General features: G+C 52.5%; 1 protein-coding gene across 1 annotated transcript; it reads left to right on the top strand.

The window, feature by feature from the left end:
* The first annotated feature begins 1,437 nt into the window (after nucleotides 1-1,437).
* Nucleotides 1,438-3,393, top strand: MRGPRD (MAS related GPR family member D). The gene is given in 2 exon segments (XM_035013481.1): nucleotides 1,438-2,209; nucleotides 2,211-3,393. Coding segments are annotated over 2 exon segments (915 nt in total). The 5' UTR covers nucleotides 1,438-1,655; the 3' UTR covers nucleotides 2,572-3,393.
* The last annotated feature ends 17,355 nt before the right edge of the window (nucleotides 3,394-20,748 follow it).

The following is a 20,748-nucleotide window of genomic DNA, read 5'->3' as shown; positions in this document are numbered from 1 at the left end:
AGGATGAATAAATACGAGAAAACTTACCACTATCTATCCACCTCATAAATAGACAAAGAGGAAAAAAAGAAAGTGATTAAGTAGATGCAGAACAACAATTGTGATAAATTCCATCATTTATGATAAAAACTCCCAGACAACCCGGAAGGGAACTTTCTCGCCTTGATAAAAGCTAATACCACAAACTCAGGGTAACCATCACATCCGATAGAGAAATTTTAAGATTAGGGAGAAGATAAGCATGCCTGATTGCAACCATTTGCTCAGCAGACTACTAGATGTTCTGATCTATGCTACAAGACATGAAAAGAAATTAGAGGGATGAGGATAGCAGCATAGAAAATCAAAATAGTCAACAGAAAAACGGATAGGTATGGTCCACTAAATCAGGACATTTGCCTGGTTAATAAAAGCTACAAGAATCGGGGCACCTGGGTGGCTCAGTCGTTAAGCATCTGCCTTCGGCTCAGGTCATGATCCCAGGGTCCGGGGATCGAGCCCCGCATCAGGCTCCCTGTTCGGTGGGAAGCCTGCTTCTCCCTCTCCCACTCCCCCTGCTTGTGTTCCCTCTCTCACTGTGTCTCTCTCTGTCAAATAAATTAAAAAAAAAAAAAAAATCTTTAAAAAGCTACAAGAATCAACAGTGTTCCTCCACACGAGCAATGATCAAGAGGAAAATACAATAGAGGCATTTCTGTCTCTAGCCACAAGGGAGGAACTGCTACTGGACCAGCCCTCTCACTGGCAACAACCGGAAAACTGGAGAAAAGAGAAGACTCAATTGTGTTCAGATATTGGGCAAGAGGCATTCCGGAAGTGTGAACTCTAAGAGAAGGGAAAGAGAAGAGGTGAGCCCTGGGATCACCCCAGCTTTCTGCCTGGAGGTGTTCTCTGGATAGTGGCACAGACATGGGGAAAGCCAGGCAGAGCTCGGTGGTCTCCATGAAGGATGAAACTTGGTGAAAGGGGCACAGAACACGTACTGAGTGGCTGTCAGCCACACAACACCCAGAGCTCACACAAACCCACATACATATTTTAAACACACATGCACATAAAAACAGTGTGTAGGAACAGGGAAAGCAGAACAGCAAGTTTTAAGAGTCCCATGTGTAAACGGGAACTTGATAAGTCAACAGGGAAAAGACAGGCTGTCTGGGAGACAGTTTTGGGAAAACTGGCTCATAATATGGAGGAAAACTCGAGCTGTGTCCTATCTTTATCCCACATAAAAATAGTTCCAGCTGGACTCAAGATCAAATTCTGGATGGGGAAAAGTATAAAAGTAACAGAGGAAAATACAAGGGGACATCTTTTTTACACAGGGATGTGGAATGTTCTGAAAGCCACAACAGTTTGGGGTGAAAATGTAGTGGAGTTGATTATACCAAAATTGAGCACATCTGTGCACTCAAGTTCACAACACAGAAAGCTACCATACTGAAGAGAGCTCTCAGAGAATGACATCTGCAGTGCCTAAAACCAGCAAGGATTCAGACGCCTGCAAATTAAGACGGAGCAGAAAGGAGACCCACATAAAAAGGGGGCAGCCACTTTGAGCAGGTGTTCCAAGAAGGGGAACCCCGGGGGTGGCGGGTAAATGAACTGATTCTCAAGCTTGCTGAGACTTGAACGAGACCGTGTACCACAGCTGGATGAGTAAAATCCCCGAAGACAACCCCCAGGTAGACACACTGGACACAGCTCCAGAGGTGCTGAGCTCCCTGGCCACGTTCATCTGTGCATGCGGCACGATGGGCAATGGCCTGGTGGTCTGGCTGCTGAGCTGCCGGGGTCCGAGGACCCCCTTCTGCATGTACGTCCTCCACCTGGCCGTGGCTGACCTCCTCTTCCTCCTCTGCACGGCCGTCACGCTCTATCTAGAAACCCCCGTGCTGGCCTACGAGGTGATGCAGAGAGTGAAGTTCTTCGCCTACACCGCCAGCCTGAGCCTGCTGACGGCCATCAGCATGCAGCGCTGCCTGTCTGTCCTCTTCCCCATCTGGTACAAGTGTCACCAGCCCCAGTACCTGTCAGCCGTGGTGTGTGCCCTGCTCTGGGCGCTGTCCCTCCTGATGAACGTGCTGGCCTCACTCTTCTGCAGCAAGTCCTGGTACGGCATGCAAAAGCAGTGTTTCACGGTGGACTCTGTCTTCAGCTTCCTCATTATGGGGATCTTCACCCCAGTGATGACCCCGTCCAGCGTGACACTTCGTGCGGGTGCGGAGGAGCTCGTGGCAGTGGCGGCGGCGGCCCACGTGGCTGTACGTGGTCCTCCTGGCCTCCGTCACGGTGTTCCTCGTCTGCACCCTGCCCCTCGGCATCAGCTGGTTCTTCCTCTACTGGCTGGACGTGCCCCAGGAACAGAAGGCTCTATTCCACCACGTGGCATGCCTCTCCTCAGCCCTGAGCAGTAATGCCAATCCTGTCGTCTACTTCGTGGTGGGCAGCCAGGGTCACCGGGGCCTGTGGGTGCCCCTGGGGGCCGTACTCCTCAGGGCGCTGAGGGAGGAGCCTGAGGGGGAGGGGACGGAGACACCCTCCACCGGCACCAACGAGCTGGGGGCCTGAGACCTGGGGCGCCCCCCAGATCTGCATGCCCGCCCTGCCCGGTGCCTGTCTGGCCTGCTGTTAACAGCCCCCAAGACTTGCCTCTTGCCCTCTCAGGGTCCCTTTCTTCTATGCCAAGCCCCCCACGGCTCGGTGTGTCCTGGCGCTCACAATGGGACTCATGGGAAGACGAAATGCAATTTGTCTGCTCCCGCCTGGCAGAGGGCTCAGGTTCGCTTTGAGGCCTGGCCTGTGGAAAGCTGATTCCCTTCCCAGTCTCTGCAGGTGAGTAGCCTGCTTCCCTTTGAGTGGGAAAGCACTTTCTCCCAGCTTCCTTCTCTACCCTCCAAGGACATCTTTGCCCCGGAGGCAGGGTGTGGTTCCTGTGACCCTGTGGCCTGGTGCTGGTCCTTGGGCATCAGCTGACCTCCAGGGGGATGCCCCTGGTCTGCCTTCCACCAGGTGTCCTGCTGACCCCCTCCGGGACCTCAGGCCTCGGCCAGCCAACCGTGTCCATCACTGACCAAACTCTCACTGGCGGTAAGCCAGGAAACGGCCTCATCCTCCACGTGGCCCAGGCCAGCGCTTGAACTCTGGCCTTTGCCTTCAGGTCGCCGTGCACCACCATGCCTCGCAACCATGGTGGGGCTGTTCACTTTGCTCGGGGAGGCTGCCCTGGCACCAGGAGAGCCCCTGCCTGGCCTCCCTGGAGATGCACAACAGACCTTGATGGGACTGTGCTCAGGAGATGGGGCAGCCCAGAGGCAGCTTCGTCCCAGAGACCCGTGTGGCTGACAGAGCAAGCGTCTGTGCCCCATGGATTGCCTCTTCCTCGACTTGATGGAAACACTTCTCCCCTCTAGGGCCGATGCCCAACGAGGGAAAATTTGGGACACACATCAGCATGCCTTGCTCCCCTCACCTCTCTTTTCTTCCCACAGTCTCCTGGGTCCAGAACGAGGAGCCATTAGTTTGAAAATGAGACCTGAATTTAACCAAAAGTAATTCAAGAGGAAGAGATCATCATGGAATAGAAGAAATCAAGAGCCTGTTGGATTTCCGATAATCCAGTTAATGAAGAGGGATGCATCCCATAACACACTGGGAAATATTTACATTTCGTGCTGATTTCACATCAGCTTAAAATTGTAAATCACCATGGCAGCAAGGGCAGTGGCAACAAAACAGTTAACGAGTGTCATTAATTCGAAGACTCTTTCAGATTAATCGCTGTACAAGAAAACTGGACTTGGGGTCCCTGGGTGGCTCAGTCAGTTGGGCATCTGCCTTCAGCTCAGGTCATGATCCCAGGGTCCTGGGATCAAGCCCCACGTCTATCTCTCTGCTCAGTGGGGGGCCTGCTTCTCCCTCTCCCTCTGCCTGCCGCTCCCCCTACTTGTGCTCACTCACTGTCTGTCTTTGTCAAATAAATAAAATCTTTAAGAAAAGAAAAAAAACTGGATGTGCCCTGAAACTTTTCTATCCAGGTATGAAAAACTGGATAGATATCTTCCCAGACTTGATCACAGTCCTAAAAATGTGCATGACATTGCCAACATTACCAAGAATGGGTTGTGAAGGGTGTCTTGGTGGCTCAGTTGGTGATGTGTCTGCCTTCAGCTCAGGTCATGATCCCAGGGTCCTGGGATGAGTCCAGAGTCGGGCTCCCTGCTCAGCGGGGAGCCTGATTCTCCCTCTGCCTCTGCCCCTCCCCTCTGCTCATGCACGCTCTCTCTCTCACTCTCTCTTAAATAAATAAATAAAATCTTTAAAAAAAATGTTCTGTGAAGCTAAGAAATATCTTCAAACTATTAACAATACAAAACAATTTTTGTTCAACCATGCTAAATAAAGATTGCATTATCTCTCGGTTCTCTTTTTGGAAAATATAAAAAACTGTTACATATGCAAAAGCTATCAAAAAGTATACAGCAAGAATGGTAGAAAAATTATTGCAGATGTTTTTCTGTATTTTGCATTATTTGTGGTATTTGTCGCTTCTAAAAATCTACAATTTGCTGCAATTTCTTGTCCCATTCTAAATAAATATTCATCGTTATAGCTAACTTTGTATTTACGATTTTGTGTTCTTTTTTTAGAGTGTCCCCCTCTTGTTGATAAGCTTTGGTCCCCACAGAATCTGTCCTTGGATGGAGGACAGAGGAATTCCCTGTCATCTGATCAGGATGATCAGCAGGACCCATGAGTGTGACCACAGAGCCACTGCCATAGACATCCATGAGGAGTAGGAGGATCCCCAGGACTACAGGACAGGGGGCTGCTTCCAACAGCCCAGGATACCTTGCATGAACAGAATGACAACTCAGATCTCTAATGTCTTGTTTTGAGATTAGGACTGAAATTCAGAGACGCTCTATGCCAGTGTGGAAAGAAATCTATGAGTATGAGTGTGTCTTCAGAACACAACCTACATCCTCCACAGCTGGTGCCAACCAGTAGTCTCCAGCTGTTTCATGAATCTGTGGTGTTTTTTTTCCTCCCCTCTATAGGGCAAACTCCCTGAGAGGAGGGCCTGACTCTTTTCAGCCTCACCAAGGCTAATGGCAAAGACTGAATTCTGTCAAGAAAAAAAATATATATATATATGACTTCCAAAATGAAAATACTAGTCCACGCATGAGCTGCTACTTTGCTTTATCTATTTTGAGACTATGTTATTAGGAGCATACAAATTTAGGGGCATTATATCATCCTGGGGAAATGGCGCTTTGGTGATAAATTATGAAGTTACTGTCATTGATCATAGTCATGTTACTCCTTACAATCTATTTTGTCTGATATTAACTTGGCTCCACCAGCTTTCTTTGGTTGGCAGTTGCATCTTCTTGCCTTCTTTGACTTTCAACCTTTCCTTTCAACCTTTCAGATAAGAAAGGAGTTAGATCTGTTAGATCTATCACTTGTAAATAATTGAGAATTGGGTTGAGTTGCACCTTTGAAAATTAAACCCACCACTATAGTGAGCAGGCCTGTGATCCCCCCCATCCCACCCAGAAGTCAGTCCTAAAGAGTTGTACAGGTGAGTAGGTGGGAAGGCTCAGAACTCACTAAGGTGTTACAGTGTTGGAGGAAAAGGCCTGGCTCTGGCTTTAACCCTGGCACCATCATCACTGTCCTGGGTGCTCTTGGGCCCAACCTGCACCCTCTTTGAACTGTCTTCTCATCTGTATAATGGGGACAATCACCTTTCTCCTCTACCAATCTTCTATGTGGAAAGGACACACAGGTCCTGTATCCATCCATCGCTGGGCACTGAGAAGCACTATCCCAAAGGTGGAACCCTGGGCCCTTCCAGCAAGGAGCCTGTGGTGCGTTAGCGCTATATGGGCACAGCCCAGCCCTGTCTAAGCTATCCCAGGCCCCCTCCATCATATCCCAGGGCCACCAGGGTCAGGTAAAAGATGTTAGCCCAAGGGGACTTGCAGGCTCCCGGAAGATGACCTCTCCTCTCAAATAAGGCCATGACTTATTTGGCTCTTTCACCTTCTATGTTTCATTTTCTGTGACAGGGCTGTACTCCATCCTTCACTGGGGAATTCCGCTTCAAACTTGGAGACCTCAGGGCCTACTCAGGGAGAGTAAACAGAGGGCAGTCAGGATGACCAGGGGCACCAGGATGACAAGAGAGGTCAAGATGACCGGTGGAGGCCAAGATGACAGGAACGGCCAGGTTGATAGTACACAACCTCCCCTCCAGTCCACTCTGCTGCCAAGGTCCCCTCCCTTGAGAGGCTCCTCTCACCTCCTTTTTGCCAAAGGGAACATTTGCCTTTTCCAGACCTGGGGCAGAGCCAGGAGCATGCAGAAGAGGGAACGCAGAGAGAAAAAGAGAAATGGCCTGACACCTGACTAAGCCTTCCTCCCTCCCCAAACTCCTCTCCCTGCTCAAGCATCGATGAGGGAGTGGGGAGAAAGGGCCACTTAAGAGAGCCCCTGCAACGGGTATAGATAAGCATCTCTGGCCCCACGAAAGAGGCACACGGGGTGCCCTGGCACAGTGACCACCTGGCAGAGTGCTCAGCCCTCTGAGAGTGACCTGAGGCTGCCTCTCCTCTGGGCCAGGCTGTTCATCCTACACAAAAATACTTGATCACCAGGAGAGGGATAGGAATCAGGACCCTGGGCAAGCCCACCCCTGCCACTAGGGCACAGCCCTGGCCCCACCCAGACAAGCCCCATTCCAAGCCCAGCACCCACCCCATCAGGCCCCTCCATTTAAGCCATGTCCCAGGCTCCACTTGCTCCCACTCACACACAAGCTCCTGCCCCGCCCACTGTAGCTGCCGCACCCCCCCCCACGCCGCACCGAGCCCCACCCCCAGCCCAGCTTTGCCAAGCAAGCTCCCCAAGTAACACTCCAAGAACACCCACCCAACCTCCAGCTGTGCGCCCCCCCACCCCCACCCTCCACCTCCTAAAAAGGATTCCCCCAGCAAGGGTTAGAGTGTCTTGCCTAGGTGAAGAAGAGCAGGCCTGCCTGGAGCAGAAGGGGCAGGTACCAGGGGGCCCTTGAAGCTCAAAAGCCTCCTGCTAGAGCCCCCCTCATGCAAACTGCCTCCAGCAGCCACAACCCCATCCTGGATTCCCTGGCCCTGAGCCTTGGATCCCAGGGGTGCCTGAGACAGCCTCAGGGGAGGCTGTGTGCTAAGTAAAGGCCCCCCTGCACTAAGACCACAACCACCGCCCTCCCCATCCCCAGCTGTAACACTGACCCAGGACTTCCCATTCCAGGGAATTTCTCCTGGGGAAAGAATTCACTAAATCAACCCCATAGGGTTACAGAGAAGATTAAATGAGATAAAGCAGGGGAAGGACTGTGTAATGCCAGGCACATAATACAGACTCAACATGTGATTATTAACCAGTCACGACTTGCAGGCAGGCAGCCCTCACTACGGGCCGGGTGCTATTCTTGGCACTGTATAGCCATGAACCCTTTCAGTCCCCTACAGCGCTGGGAGGTGTTTCTATCCACACCCTCCTTTTACAGCTGAGGCAACTCAGGTAGGAAAGGGCTGAGTGGCTTGTCACAAGACCAGGAGGCAGCAAAAGTGGACTCTGAGGCCAGCTATTTAGCTCCAGAGTCCATGAGCTCAACCCACATGCTCTTCTGCCTCTAGAGGGTGGGCACCAGCGTGGGAAAGTGAGTCTCCATATTTCACACCCTTCAGCAAACTCAGAGCCCAGCACAAATTCACATTGGTAAACACCAGGCAAATGACAAATGCTTAGAATTCTCCAGAGTAAAACAAACCAACCTCAGGCTTGTATCCAGCAACAAGACCAAGAACAGGAAAGAGGTGCCATTCTGAAAAGGAGACAAAGTGAAAGCACACACTGGTCAGAGCAGAGAGACCCCCCAGCTCCCTGGGCAGAAAGTGGGAGGGTTCTTTACTGGATGTGTTAGATTCCTGTGGCTGCTGTAACAAATGACCACAAGCTTATTGGCTTCAAACAATACAAATTCATTATCTTACAGTTTGGGAGGTCTGAAGTCTAAAATGGATCAGCAGGGCTGAGTTCTTTCTGGGAGCTGCAGAAGGCAATCTGTTTCCTTGCCTTTTCCAGGTTCTAGAGGCCATCTGCATGCTTTGGCTGTGGCCCCTTCTCCATCTTCCAAGCCAGCCAGCTACCACCTTCAAATCACTCCTTCTGTTCCATCACATCACCTTTTCTATCTCTCACATGCCTGCCTCCCTCTTTTAAGGATTTATTAAGGCCACCCAGACAATCCAGAATAATCTCCCTATCTTAATTATATCTGCAAAGTCCCTTTCACCATTAAGGTCACTCACATACACATAGGCCTTGGAGATGAGCACACAAACATCCTTGGGTGATGTCCACCATACTGCAAAATGGCCTACCAAGAGATAAGACCTACAGACTGTGTGTAGTGTTTTCTCATAGAAACCAATGGTCCCTTCTCTATAAACTGATAGTGAAACCAGGATTCAACTCACCCTGCCCCCCACCCACGGAGTTTTCCATCAGCTCTTGTTACTGCACTCTTAAATAAAGATAGAGTCAAAGATCGCCAAAGAAAGTTTAAACATGAAAGACAAGATGCCAAAACAAAATGGAGAAAGGAACTCAGAGGAAACAGACCCATGCAGGGTGCTGAAGGAAGAAGCAAAGCAGCAGAAAACAGCGCCTTCCGACGTCAGGTTGAAAACAATCTTCAATCTAGGATCCAACCATCAGTCCAAGTGTGAGACTAGATAAAGAAAAGTTTAAAAAAAAAAAAAAGTCTACCTTCCCTTCACTCTTTCTCAGAAAGCCACTAACAGCCAAAAACAAGAAAGAGGGGTTTTAGTTTTGTCAGAGTGTTTGAGGCTGTGTATAGAAAGTGCATAGAAAATTAAGCAAATGAGAAAAACAAGGCAATTAGTAACTAGTAAAAACAAAGAGTTGTTCAAGAAAGGAAATGTAATCAGCGTTTATCATATTTATCTGCTCTACCCTGGTCTGTCCTCCTGCATGAGCTCATCCAGCCCCATGGCCTAATAGCATTCTAGAGCCAGGGACACCCCTGTCCCCTACTGTATCCCATCACCCACCTACCTATTGAGCTTCCAACTTTCATATCAACCTGGCTTCTTAAAAATCTCTCCTTGGATGTCTAATAGGCTCCACAAACTTAACACATCATCAGCAGAGTCCTTGCAGTCCTGTGCAGATCCCGGCTGCAAAACTCCATTCCTCTCCCAGTCTGCTCTATCTCAGGAATTATAATCCCATCCACCCAGCTGCCTAAGCCAAAAACTGAGGAGGTATCTTAACCCCTCTCTTCAATCCCTCATCTCCCACATCCTTTCAGCAATCCTGTAAGTTCCAACCTCCAAAATATCCTGCATCCATGCAATTCTCTCCATCAACCCTGCACTCTCTCTGCCCCTGCAGTCTGTTTTCTACAAGCCTGGGGGTCTGCCAAGGACCCTCATACAGGGTGGCTCTAAGCAAAATCCAAGCTCCCTTCCATGGCCTCTGAGGTCTCACCCTTCTGGACCCTCCAATCACCCTCTGTCCCACTCAAACGAATTCCTCCTACTGACTCTTCAACAGTGTCCATCAGGTTCCTGTCTCAGAGCATTCGTACTTACTCTTTTTCCCCCAGTTTGGGAAATAATTGACATACATCACTCCATACATTTAAGGCATACAGCATGATGGTTTGATTTACATCTATCATGAAATGACTACCCCAATCAGTTCAGCTAACATTGCAGTCACTCCTCTCTTGACCCAGAATGTCCTTCTCCATGGTCTTTGCATGGCTGCCCCTTCCTAACATTCAGGTTTCAGTTCCAACATCACCTCCTGGGTGTCACCTCCTTGGAGAGGCCTTCCTAGACCCCGTGACCTTCCCCTGGCCACTCTCTGAGATGATCTTATTTCACCGTCCCTCTCCCCACCCCACCCAACATCACTTCCAGAACATACCAGCCCCAGGAGCTCAGGAACCCTGAAGGCTTTGTTCACTCCATGCCCCACTGTACCCCAGAGTTAGACAGCACCTGGCACTTCACAAAATATTTTGAAGAAATAAAGAACCAAAAAAAAAAATTGTAAATAATCTTAATCAGGAGTGAGCAAACTTTTTTCTGTCAAGGACTGATAGGAGACATTTTAGTCTTTGAGGACATGGTCCCCACACAGATACACCTCACCGCCATTTCGGCCAAGAGCAGCCACAGAAAACGGTAAACAAATAGGCGTGGCTGTGTTGCAATAAAACTTTACTAACAAACACTGAAATTTGCATTTAATACTCAGTATCGTATGTCTTCTTCTGATTTTTTTTTTTTTCCAACCATTTAAAAAAGTAAAACCCATTCTTAGCTTGTGGGCCATACACAAAGGTGGTGGGCCAGATCTGGCCTGCACGTTCTATGTGCCAATTCCTGATCTAAAGAACAAACACTAGGGGACTGGTTTACTGAATTATGGAGAGCCCCACCATGCAGTACTATGAGGCTATGTAAAATGAGAGTTGTGACAAATACAAAAAATATGGGAAATGTTTGTGACTCATTCAGTGAGAAATAGCAGAACACACAAGGGTCTGAACAGTTCGATGGTAACTATGCAAACCATGCAAGCATATCGAGGGTAATCTGCAAAATATCAAAATAGCCGTGTTGAGTTAGCGTATCATGAGGAGTTTTTATCATTATTCCTTCACATTTTTTTTTTCAAGAAGAACCAATATAATTAGCCCCAGCTCCTGTCACAAAATGAAATTTTGGAGGCTCGGGGAAGCGGTGTAGCCAGTGATTAAAATCCTAACTTCTGGCTATAAAGGGATTTGAACCCAGCTCTGGTCCTCAGTCATCCCGAGGCCTTGACTCGGCTAAGCCTCAGCTCCCTCTTCGGGGACTGCTGCGTGCAGGAAGTGGGCACATGCACCCAGCATCTGGTAGGTCCCCAAAGTGGGGGCATTCCTGGTACTACCCTCTCCCAGGGGGAGCCCTCCTCTGCGCCTCAACTGCAGCGCATGTTGTCCTCCTCAGTCACGGTCCCTCACGGGCACCTTCTGGACGACGGTTTCCTGTGTCTTAGTGGTCAGCAAGTACTCGGCTCGCACCTCCTCAGCCTGCCAACAGCCCAGCCCAGCCCACGCAGGCACTGGCCGCGCTCCTCACTCAGAGGGAGGCAGCCTCAGAGCCACAGAGCAGAGGCGGGGAGGCCGGACTGGCCAGTGGCGGTCAGCAAGTCTTCTCATTGCCCTGGCCTCGGTTTCCTCACCCTGAAAAATGGAGCTAGCGAGCACACCTCCCTCACAGAGGAGAGTAAGGGCCAAAGGCCATGAGAGTTATAAAGAGCCTGGCTGATCCGGCAGGCTGGAAGTCTTGGGCGCTTTTCAAGAAGTCCAGAGGAGGGGCTCCTGGGTGGCGCAGTTGGTCAAGCACCCGACTCTTGGTTTCGGTTCAGGTCTTGATCTCGGGGCTGTGAGGCTGAGCCCTTCATTGGGCTCCGTGCCCAGCACAGAGTCTGCTTAAGACTGTCTCTGACGATGGACTCTGAAAAACAAACGGAGGGTTCTAGAGGGGAGGGGGGTGGGAGGATGGGTTAGCCTGGTGGTGGGTATTGAGGAGGGCACATTCTGCATGGAGCACTGGGTGTTGTGCACAAACAATGAATCATGGAACACTACATCTAAAACTAATGATGTAATGTATGGTGATTAACATAACAATAAAAAGGTAAAAAAAAAGACACAAACACACACACACAAAAGACTGTCTCTCCCTTTCCCTTTGCCCCTCCCCTCCTCTTTAAAATAAATAAACCAATCTAAAAAAAAAAGAAGTCCAGAGGACCCAGACTGACCACCTAAGAGAAGTGAAAACACATTCTCATAAAAACCTGTACACAAATGTCCACGGTAGCACTACTTACAACAGCCAAAAAGTGGAAAAAGTCCAAAGCCTACCAACTGAATGGGTAACTTCTATGAATGGAAAAATAAAACGTGATCTAGCCAGACAAATGAAATCGTATTCAGCCGTAAAGAGGAACGAAGTCCTGACATGTGGATGAACCTTGAAAACATTCTGCTAAGTGAAAGCAGCCAAACACAAAAGGCCCACAGAGTGTATGAGTCCATATACATGAAATGTCCAGAACAGGCAAATCCATAGAGACAGAAAGCAGCTCCGTGGGGTCCGGGGGGAGAGGGAGGGGTGACTGCTAACGGATACGGGGCTTCCTTCTAGGGTGGTGAGAATGTTCTGGAGCTAGAGATAATAGTTGTACAACATTATGAATGCCACCAAACTGCTCACCTTACAACAACAGGCAATTTTATGCTATGTGAATTTTACCTCCACAGAAAAAGCGGCGCCCAGAGAGCTGGCCTGGGGGTGGAAAGGCAGCTGTAAAGTGCGGTCGAGAGCGAGGCCAGCTGTCCTAACCAGCGCCTCACACAAATACGTACATGGTTCTTCGATCCACTAAACACGCACCGCCACCCCCCATGAGGCAGACCCTGAGTCAGTGAGAAGAGCTCAGCGCTGTCCAGCCGACGTGGGGACCCCGTCCCCAAGGAGGACAAAGAGCTCCCAGGAAGCTCCATTCCCACCGGGGTGCTGCGGCCTCCCCTGCGTCTGTCCCTGGCCCCATGCTGCCCACGGTGAGGCCCGGAGGGACTCCCGCAGAACAGACTGCATGCAGCTTGACATGACTGGAAAATCCAGAATTCCTCATACGCATACATTCCCGGGTGCACATAACTTCTGGGCAGCATGTGGGAATTAAAAGTGAAAGAAGTAGGGCGCCTGGGTGGCTCAGTTGGTTAGGCGACTGCCTTCGGCTCAGGTCATGATCCTGGAGTCCCGGGATCGAGTCCTGCCTCGGGCTCCCTGCTCGGCAGGGAGTCTGCTTCTCCCTCTGACCCTCCCCCTTCTCATGTGCTCTCTCTCATTCTCTCTCTCAAATAAATAAATAAAATCTTTAAAAAAAAAAAGTGAAAGAAGTACATTATTATTAAGAACGCTGGAGCGCAGGGCGCCTGGGTGGCTCAGTCGTTAAGCGTCTGCCTTCAGCTCAGGTCATGATCCCGGGGTCCTGGGATCGAGCCCCGCATCGGGCTCCCTGCTCGGCGGGAAGCCTGCTTCTCCCGCCCCCTCTCCCCCTGCTTGTGTTCCCTCTCTCGCTGTCTCTCTCTCTGTGTCAAATAAAATCTTTAAAAAAAAAAAAAAAGAACACTGGGGCAGCCCTTCCTGAGCCACTCGCCTGTCGCCTGGGCCTGAAACGTGAAGATCTTCCCTATCCTCCACGCCCACGGTGGGTCAGCCGGGGAGCTCTGATGACTGAACCCGCAAATGTTCTGCAGTTGGGCCCCGCCGCCCGGCCTGGCGCCTCTGCAGACTCTTGCTGCCCTCCCAGCAGGCCTTCCTATGCGATTCCAGCCCACCTCCAGCACCCGCTCCTCATGGCCTCCCCAGAGCGATTTTTCTACAATGCAACTGGGGCCCGTCTCCTCCTTCCCACCACCCGCCTTCACCTCCTCCCACCCCTGTGAGACCCAGAGCCACAGTCACCGGATGGAGAAGGTGCGTGAGGACCCCAGACCCAGCAGGAATCCGCCCCCCGCCCCCCGTCCTTGCTTGTGACCCGGTCCACCGACTGGCCGCAAAACCAGCCAATAGGAGTCGTTCTGTTCCGATGACAAAACCAGTACTCACCGTCTGCAAAAACTAAGGAGGCAGAGAAGTACAAAGGAGATAGTAAGAATCACACCAAATCCCAAAGGCGACAGACATTTACAATTTGGCCTTATTATGCCTCTTCATCTTTTTTGTGCATAGATAGGTGTTCCGACTAAGTCGGAAGACACTGAACATGTAGTTTTATATCCTACTTTTATTATTAAAGGTTCACATTTGTGATTGTATGCTGGGATTGTAAAACGATTCTACTGGTTGGCTTTACAACGTATCTGCAAAAAGAGGAATTCTTTAATGTCACAGAGGACCTCTGGGTACAGATGGCAGACGGAACTCCCGCGTCGACTGAGGTTCACCAGGGCCCGGGGAGGGAGGGACGGGAGATGGTGTGTCCCGCGCAGTTTCCAGATGGTGGTGATGGCTGCGTGACAGTGGGAATGCACTCAGTGCCACTGAGCTGTGCCTTCTAAAGTGGTTAAAATGGCCAATTTTATGTTATTTTACCACAGTTAAAAAAAAAAAAAGGAAGAAGCAATCAGATCCTCCAACCCCCTCTGCTCTTCAGGGAAGCCTCCTGCCCAGTCTCAGGGGAGACTGTGTGTGCAGGTCTCCCTGTGCAGCGGGGTGCGGTGGGGCGCTGGGGATCCCACACAAACACAAGGGCGCTCAGCGGAGGCACGAATAGCAGCTGCGGAGACCCTGCCACACCCCGACTCAGCCCCCAGAGCACCGCGGATCCGACAAGTGGGCAAATGTATGTTTACAACCTAATTAGAGGGGCGCCTGGGTGGCTCAGTCAGTTAAGCGTCTACCTTCTGCTCAGGTCATGATCTCAGGGTCCTGGGATCGAGCCCATCAGGCTCCCTGCTCAGCGGGGAGTCTGCTTCTCCCTCTGCCCTCTGCCCCTCCTCCCTCTCCCCCGCTCATGTGCTCTCTCTCTCTTAAATAAATAGATAAAATCTTAAAAAAATAAAATAAGAGGAGAGGAATCGGCACAACAGTTGCAGAAAATGTCCCTGGACAGAAGCACGAAGAGGCACCGCCCTAGCCGCGGAGGGATGGCCCCGAGTTGCGCACTCGACAAGTGTTGCCTGGAAAGCTCCGTGAGGCGGTCCCAGAAAGAGCCTCAGGGGCACCGCATGTGCGCAGACCCCTGCACGGAGGTCTCACCCCACAGGGCTTCCTTGCACCACGACTGTTCGCTCTGATCGCTCCTGCACACCTTATTCTAGTCCATTCATTTCACTTTTGGTTACAACCCTGGTCACCACCCATCAGGCGGACTTCACAGACTGCCACCGGGAAAAGGAAAACAGCACAAACCTGGCGGTTCGGGCAGACACATACGGGCGGTGGTCATAAAGTCTGTGTTCCATCCGGCTAACTCCAGAGACCCCGCTTGTCTCCAGTATGACCCCTCTGACTGCGTGGTTGAGAATAAAGGCAGGAGGCTGGAAGACCAGGGTATCAGCCGGGATCTGTTCGGGAACAAGGGAAGCCACAGTGGGCACCTCAAACCGCGGGCTCTGATCTGGGGCACTGAGGTCACAGAGAAAATAAGCACAGGAAGCAGTCACCACCTTTACCACAGGGAGGACAGGCGGGGACAGAGAGGGTGTCCAGAACTCAGGAGCTCATGGGACGGGCCCCACAGAACTCCGGGGAGAGGGGACCGGGTGGCCTCTGAGGTCGGGCAAGAGACTGGTTTGGGAAGCTGCCACTGCGGGGGGGACACCAGGAGGGACAGGCAAGTACAGGACCCCGGTCCCTCCTCCCAACTCCCAGTCCCCCTCTGGAGCGTCAGCCCAGAGTCAGAGAGCAGAGGAGAAAAGGTGGATCTGGAACAGAAGCATGTGGTGGAAACACCAGCGGCCCTGGGGTGACGAGCACATAAACCACAAACCGGGTGGCAAAAACAACAGAAAATTATTCGTTTGTGGTTTCCGGAAATCCAAAATCAAGATATAGGCACACTCCTTCCAAAGGCTCTGGGGTAGGTGTGTGTGGGGGGTGGTCCTTCCTGCCTTTTCCAGCTTCTGGGGGCCCCAGGCGCTCCCTGGCCTCTGCCTTTGACTTCACACGGTCATCTCTTCCTCTCGTGTGTTTGTCCTCTGTGTGCCTCTTAGAAGGACAGCTGTCACTGGATTTAGGGCCCACCAGCCCACAGGATGGTCTCATTCTTAAGATCCTTAACTATCTCTGCAGACCCTTTATCCAAATAAGTTCACACTCACAGGTTCTGGGTATTAGGACACGGACATATCTTTTGTCACCATTCAGTCCACTAGTGAGGAGCAGATCAGGCCACTCAGATTCAGACACGGTGAGTTTGAGATGCCTCTTAAATATCTAAGTGGAGATGTGAGTAGGCCATCACTCGGAGTTGGGGGAAGGCAGCAAAGCAGATCATCAGTGGGGAGCCCTCAGTGAGGACTGGGCATTTACAGCCCCAAGGCTGCACGGAGAGGCTCAGGCCCGTCTGCGGGATACGAGCCTGGGACTGGACTCCGGTGAGCGGGGTTTATTGGGAGAGGCCACTGGGGAGGATAGGGAAGGGAGCGGAGTGGGCTCAGGGCAAATTAGGCAAAGACACGGTCTTGGCTGGAGACACTGTCATCAGCCGACCCCGCGGCGGCTCTGCTTGTCCCACCTGAGGCAAAGGGCTGGCCTCTGAAATCTGCCCTGTCCGATTTCCTGAGCCCCAGAACCCACGAGCATGGTAAATGGTTATTCGTACCACAGTTTCGGGTAAATGTACCATGCAGGCATGGTAACGGGAACAGCTTTTTCCCCTCTGATGAGTCAGGCAGTCCTGCCCCGGCTTCTAGTTCCAGAGGGGTTGGAACCTGGCTCTGATCCCGCTTGAGAATCGGCCCTGTCCGTCCCCGTCACCCACGGGAAAGCACCCTGCAGGCCCACGGTGTCCACACCTCTGACTGCCCTGTTGGGTTTCTGGAAAACAGGGATGCTTATCTTTGGAGTGTGGCTCCATGTTTTTAAAACTTTTTCCATTTTGTGTATCACCGCTAAGTGTCAGGTCAGATGGGGGCGGGGGGAGGGGCAGTGCCTCTCAGCATAAACTTGCCATGTCACCTTGACCTCCTACAAAACGGGCTGCCCTCCGTGCTGGGGGCTGGGGGCTGGGGAGCGCCCCCCGCCGCCCCGTGGGGCCTGAGCAGGAGTCCTGCTGCCTCACCGTTCAGGAATGAAGACCAAGAGAGCACGACTGTTGTTCTCAAGCAGGCCGTGGCGATTCCTGTCTGGCCCAGAAGACAGCAGCATGTCGGCTCGGTGGAAGGGAGAGGCAGGGTCATTCGCACTGGCCACCCGCACGAATGTGTTTTCCCGTACATTCAGAGAGAGAGCCAGCGCACCGGAGGGGGGTTGCTAGGGCTTGGCCCCATAGAGCTCAGTGGAGGGCACGGAGGCGGACAGGGAGGAGCAAGCCAGGAGCTCTGTCCTTGCGACTGGAGGAATGAGTGTAAGAGACATCAGGACGCTCCTTCATTCACTACAGAGGATGGAGCAGAAATTCCCTGCACAGGGCGGGCTGTGTGATCTCGCCCCGGTACCGCCACCCCTGCCCACAGCCAGGGCCACCAGCAGCCCCCGCAGCGTCGCTGCGCAAGCTGGAAGCTAGCATCCCTTCCTCTGAGTGGCCACAGCCTGAGGGCATTACTCCACGGAGAACTGCAGCCCCAACTCGCCCCCAAAGCCCACCCTGCATGGCCTGACGCAGGGATCTGCTTCAGTCCACCCCCCGGGGGCCATGCTGATGCTGAAGGTGCGCGCTTGGAGTGAGGGCTAACACGAGTGCGTTACCACCCAGGACGGTCTGGGCACTGCGCTCAGTGGAGGACAAGGGGCACGAGAAACCCTTCAGGGAGTCTGTTTCTCCAAGTCCTAAAATCCCTGTCTCATTTCACGAAAAAAAACCCAAGCATGGCTGCCCCGCAGAAGGAGAGTCACTTCTGATTTGGAGGAGATCCCGAAAACAATGGTTTCCAAATACTCCCGACCATGTACCCCTATTGACAACATACACGTAAGTTAAACACCATGACCAAGTGGGATTTATCCAGGAGTACGAGGTTGGTTTAACATTCAGAAATCAACCAATGAGAGCCACCTGGGTGGCTCAGTCGGTTAAGCATCTGACTTCAGCTCAGGTCATGATCTCAGGATCATGGGATCGAGTCCTGCTCAGTGGGGAGCCTGCTTCTCCCTCTCCCCCCCACTCGTGCTATCTCAAAAAAGTTAATAAAAAAAAAAAAACAAAACAAGTAAATAACTCAACGCACAAATAAATTCTCAGCAAACACAGGAGGGAAGGGAACGTGCCGGCCTGATCACCGCAGCCGGGCACAAGGGAGCCGGGCAGGGCGGTGGCCGGCAGAGCCCTCTGCGTCCCCCGATGCTCACTGAGCTGCAGGCCTGCAGGGGTGGATCACACCTCAGGAGAGCTGCACGATGCAACCGCACACCGGCCATCGAGCGCAGGGCAGAGAGCCGAGCGGCCAGGCAGCCACACACAGAAGGGAGCAAAACAATCCTCACACTGGACACCGAGTCCTGGCATATGACACATCTGCCTGCCCAGATGAGAGGTCTGCTTACTCGTTCCCCTTTTCCTCCAAGCAAAGAAGTTTCCAGACCAAATAAGGCTGCAGCTTTTGCAATGCTCCTGGCACACACCATAGTTCCTTTTAAGTGCCAGGTTATAACTCGGGCCTAAAATGTCCCAAAGCAGCATGGTGCCCGTCAGCCCACTGGTCCCTCCGGGTAATGATCCAAACCACCCGGGGAAACAGAGCGGGGCTGGCCTGGCGGCTGTCCTTGGCCCACCGGCAGGGGGTGAGGGTGAGTCCCGTTGCCCCCAAGGAAGCCTGGCATGCCACGCGAAGCTGTACCAGCAACCCCGGCTGGCAGCTGACCGGCTCCTGGGGCCCCGGGCGCCCTCCCCTAGGACTGGAGCAGGAAAGGCTGTGTGTCAAACCCGCACGAAGCGCCCCTCCTAATGTCTGCAGCTTTGCGGACATTCCCCGAACACGGAAGCACCAGGCATGGTTTCGGGGGCCCTGTGACCTTAAAGCATTTCACCTGCACAGCAACGCTGGGAGACAGGTCCTGTTATTTACCCACTTTACAGATGGGGAAATGGAGGCACGAGTCATGCAGCCCATATGGGGTGAATCTTGAAGGAACCCCCGGGGCTGACACGGCCCAAGCTGGGGCTCTATCCTGTGCCATACTGTCCCCTAACCCCAAAAGAAGAAAAGACAGGGCTCCCCGCTCAGTGCCCACCCGGACGGGAATCCTCAGCCCCGGGCGGCTCCCCCAGAAAAGGCTGCGGCCTGCAGGTTGCCGGCAAGACCACCCTCACTGCCTGGGAAGATGTTTGGCTTGGCACATTTTTTTCCCCTTTTTTTGGGCCACCCTGTCCAGGCCAAATGCAGGACATTTTTCAAGCAACCAGTTACACACACTGTCCTAACAAGGTCTCTCTGGGACGAGAAACGGAAACTTTTTGTGCTGCAACCATCAACTCTGACATTTTAACGATGCGTCAAAACCAGCCTGCATGGAAGTCGGTGGGGGAGGGTGAAGGCTCCGTGCAGGGGCAGGTGGGCGCGGCGGCCAGAGCAAAGCCCATGCCGGGCGCTGCCGCAGAACCTGCTAACCCAGACCCAGGGCGTAGAACACACGCGACGCTGCCCACGGGTCATTCCGTGGACGTGTCTGCACAGCTGGTGAGGGGAAGACTGTTCTCAGCCCCGTCACCAAGGAGCCGACGAGCTCAGGGAGGCGGGCACTGGCTGAAGCCCCGTTCCATGGAGAGAGCATGCCCACCCAGGGCCTTCTAATTCCGGAGGCCTCCGGCCACCCCAGCCCATGCTGCGTTGTCTTCCTTCCCCTACTTCAAGCTCTTCCTGGCAACATGGCCCATGGGAAGAGCACGTGGATGAAGGTGCAGGACCTGCTCCTTCTCTAATGAGCAGAGGTGTCCTGATTCGGTACTGCCTCCATGCTGGGACTGGGTATGCCCAGTGGACCAGCAAAGATCATTCTAGCTGCAAGTGACAGAAACCCAAGGCAGACTTTCTTCAGCTAAAAAAAAAAGGACACTACTTCAGGACGCTGGGAAGAAGGGCATAGGGACCAGGTGTGGCTGGATCCAGGTGCTCAAACAATGTGATTGTTATTTCCCTACCCCTAGTTTTGGCTGTTTCTGTGTTGGCCTCCTTCCCTCCTACAGACAGGCTTCTTCTCTGCCAGCTACTCTCAGTAAAAAGAGGCAACATCTTTATATCAGCATGCGTGTGTGGACCCCAGGCTAGAACCTTGATGGGCCCTGTTTGGACTCTGGCCCATCCCTGAACCAGGCCTTGCTGTGGCCAGAGGATCAGAGCTTATTACCACAAAGACAGGGAGAAAAAGCAAGCAAGCTCAGCATGCAAGACGGCTGCCACTGTGTCCCTCAACAGTGGTGAGTCACTGCTTTGTGTGCACAGATCTCATCACCTCGCGGCCTTGTTTACCACCAGCCACAGGCTGCTGGGGGCAGTGAGAACAGCAGCTGGCCATCGGGACGCTCTGCGTGGTTCCTGCAGGCAGCAGGACCCCCGGCGCCGACACGAACCAGTGGACTGCGTGTGGCCCTCACACACACTGCCGTGGGGTCCCCACCACCTCCCCTTCCTGCACAATTCAGTCCTAGAGCCAGCTGACAGGAGCAAGGAAGGCGTCCACGTAAGGGGAAGGTGGGGGGCCACGGTGGCAGAGAGGACATCCACGCTGGTAAGGGGAACGGGCTGTCCCTGGGAGAGGGTGGCCCAGCGCTGGCGAAAGCAGAGCGGTCCAAGTGCGTGGGCCTGGAGCCGAAGACACAGTCAACAAACGTGCAGAATAAACGGCACTCGGGGGCCAGCTGCAGAAGGATGAGACAGAGGAGGCTCCTAAGGACAACATAGACATCTTTTCTTTTTTTTTTTTTGTTAAGGATTTT

The sequence above is a fragment of the Mirounga leonina genome, unplaced genomic scaffold (assembly GCF_011800145.1).
Source record: "Mirounga leonina isolate KUSES-001 unplaced genomic scaffold, KU_Mleo_1.0 Mir_166, whole genome shotgun sequence".
Lineage (NCBI taxonomy): Eukaryota > Metazoa > Chordata > Mammalia > Carnivora > Phocidae > Mirounga > Mirounga leonina.
This window is presented reverse-complemented; position numbering and strand designations above follow the sequence as displayed.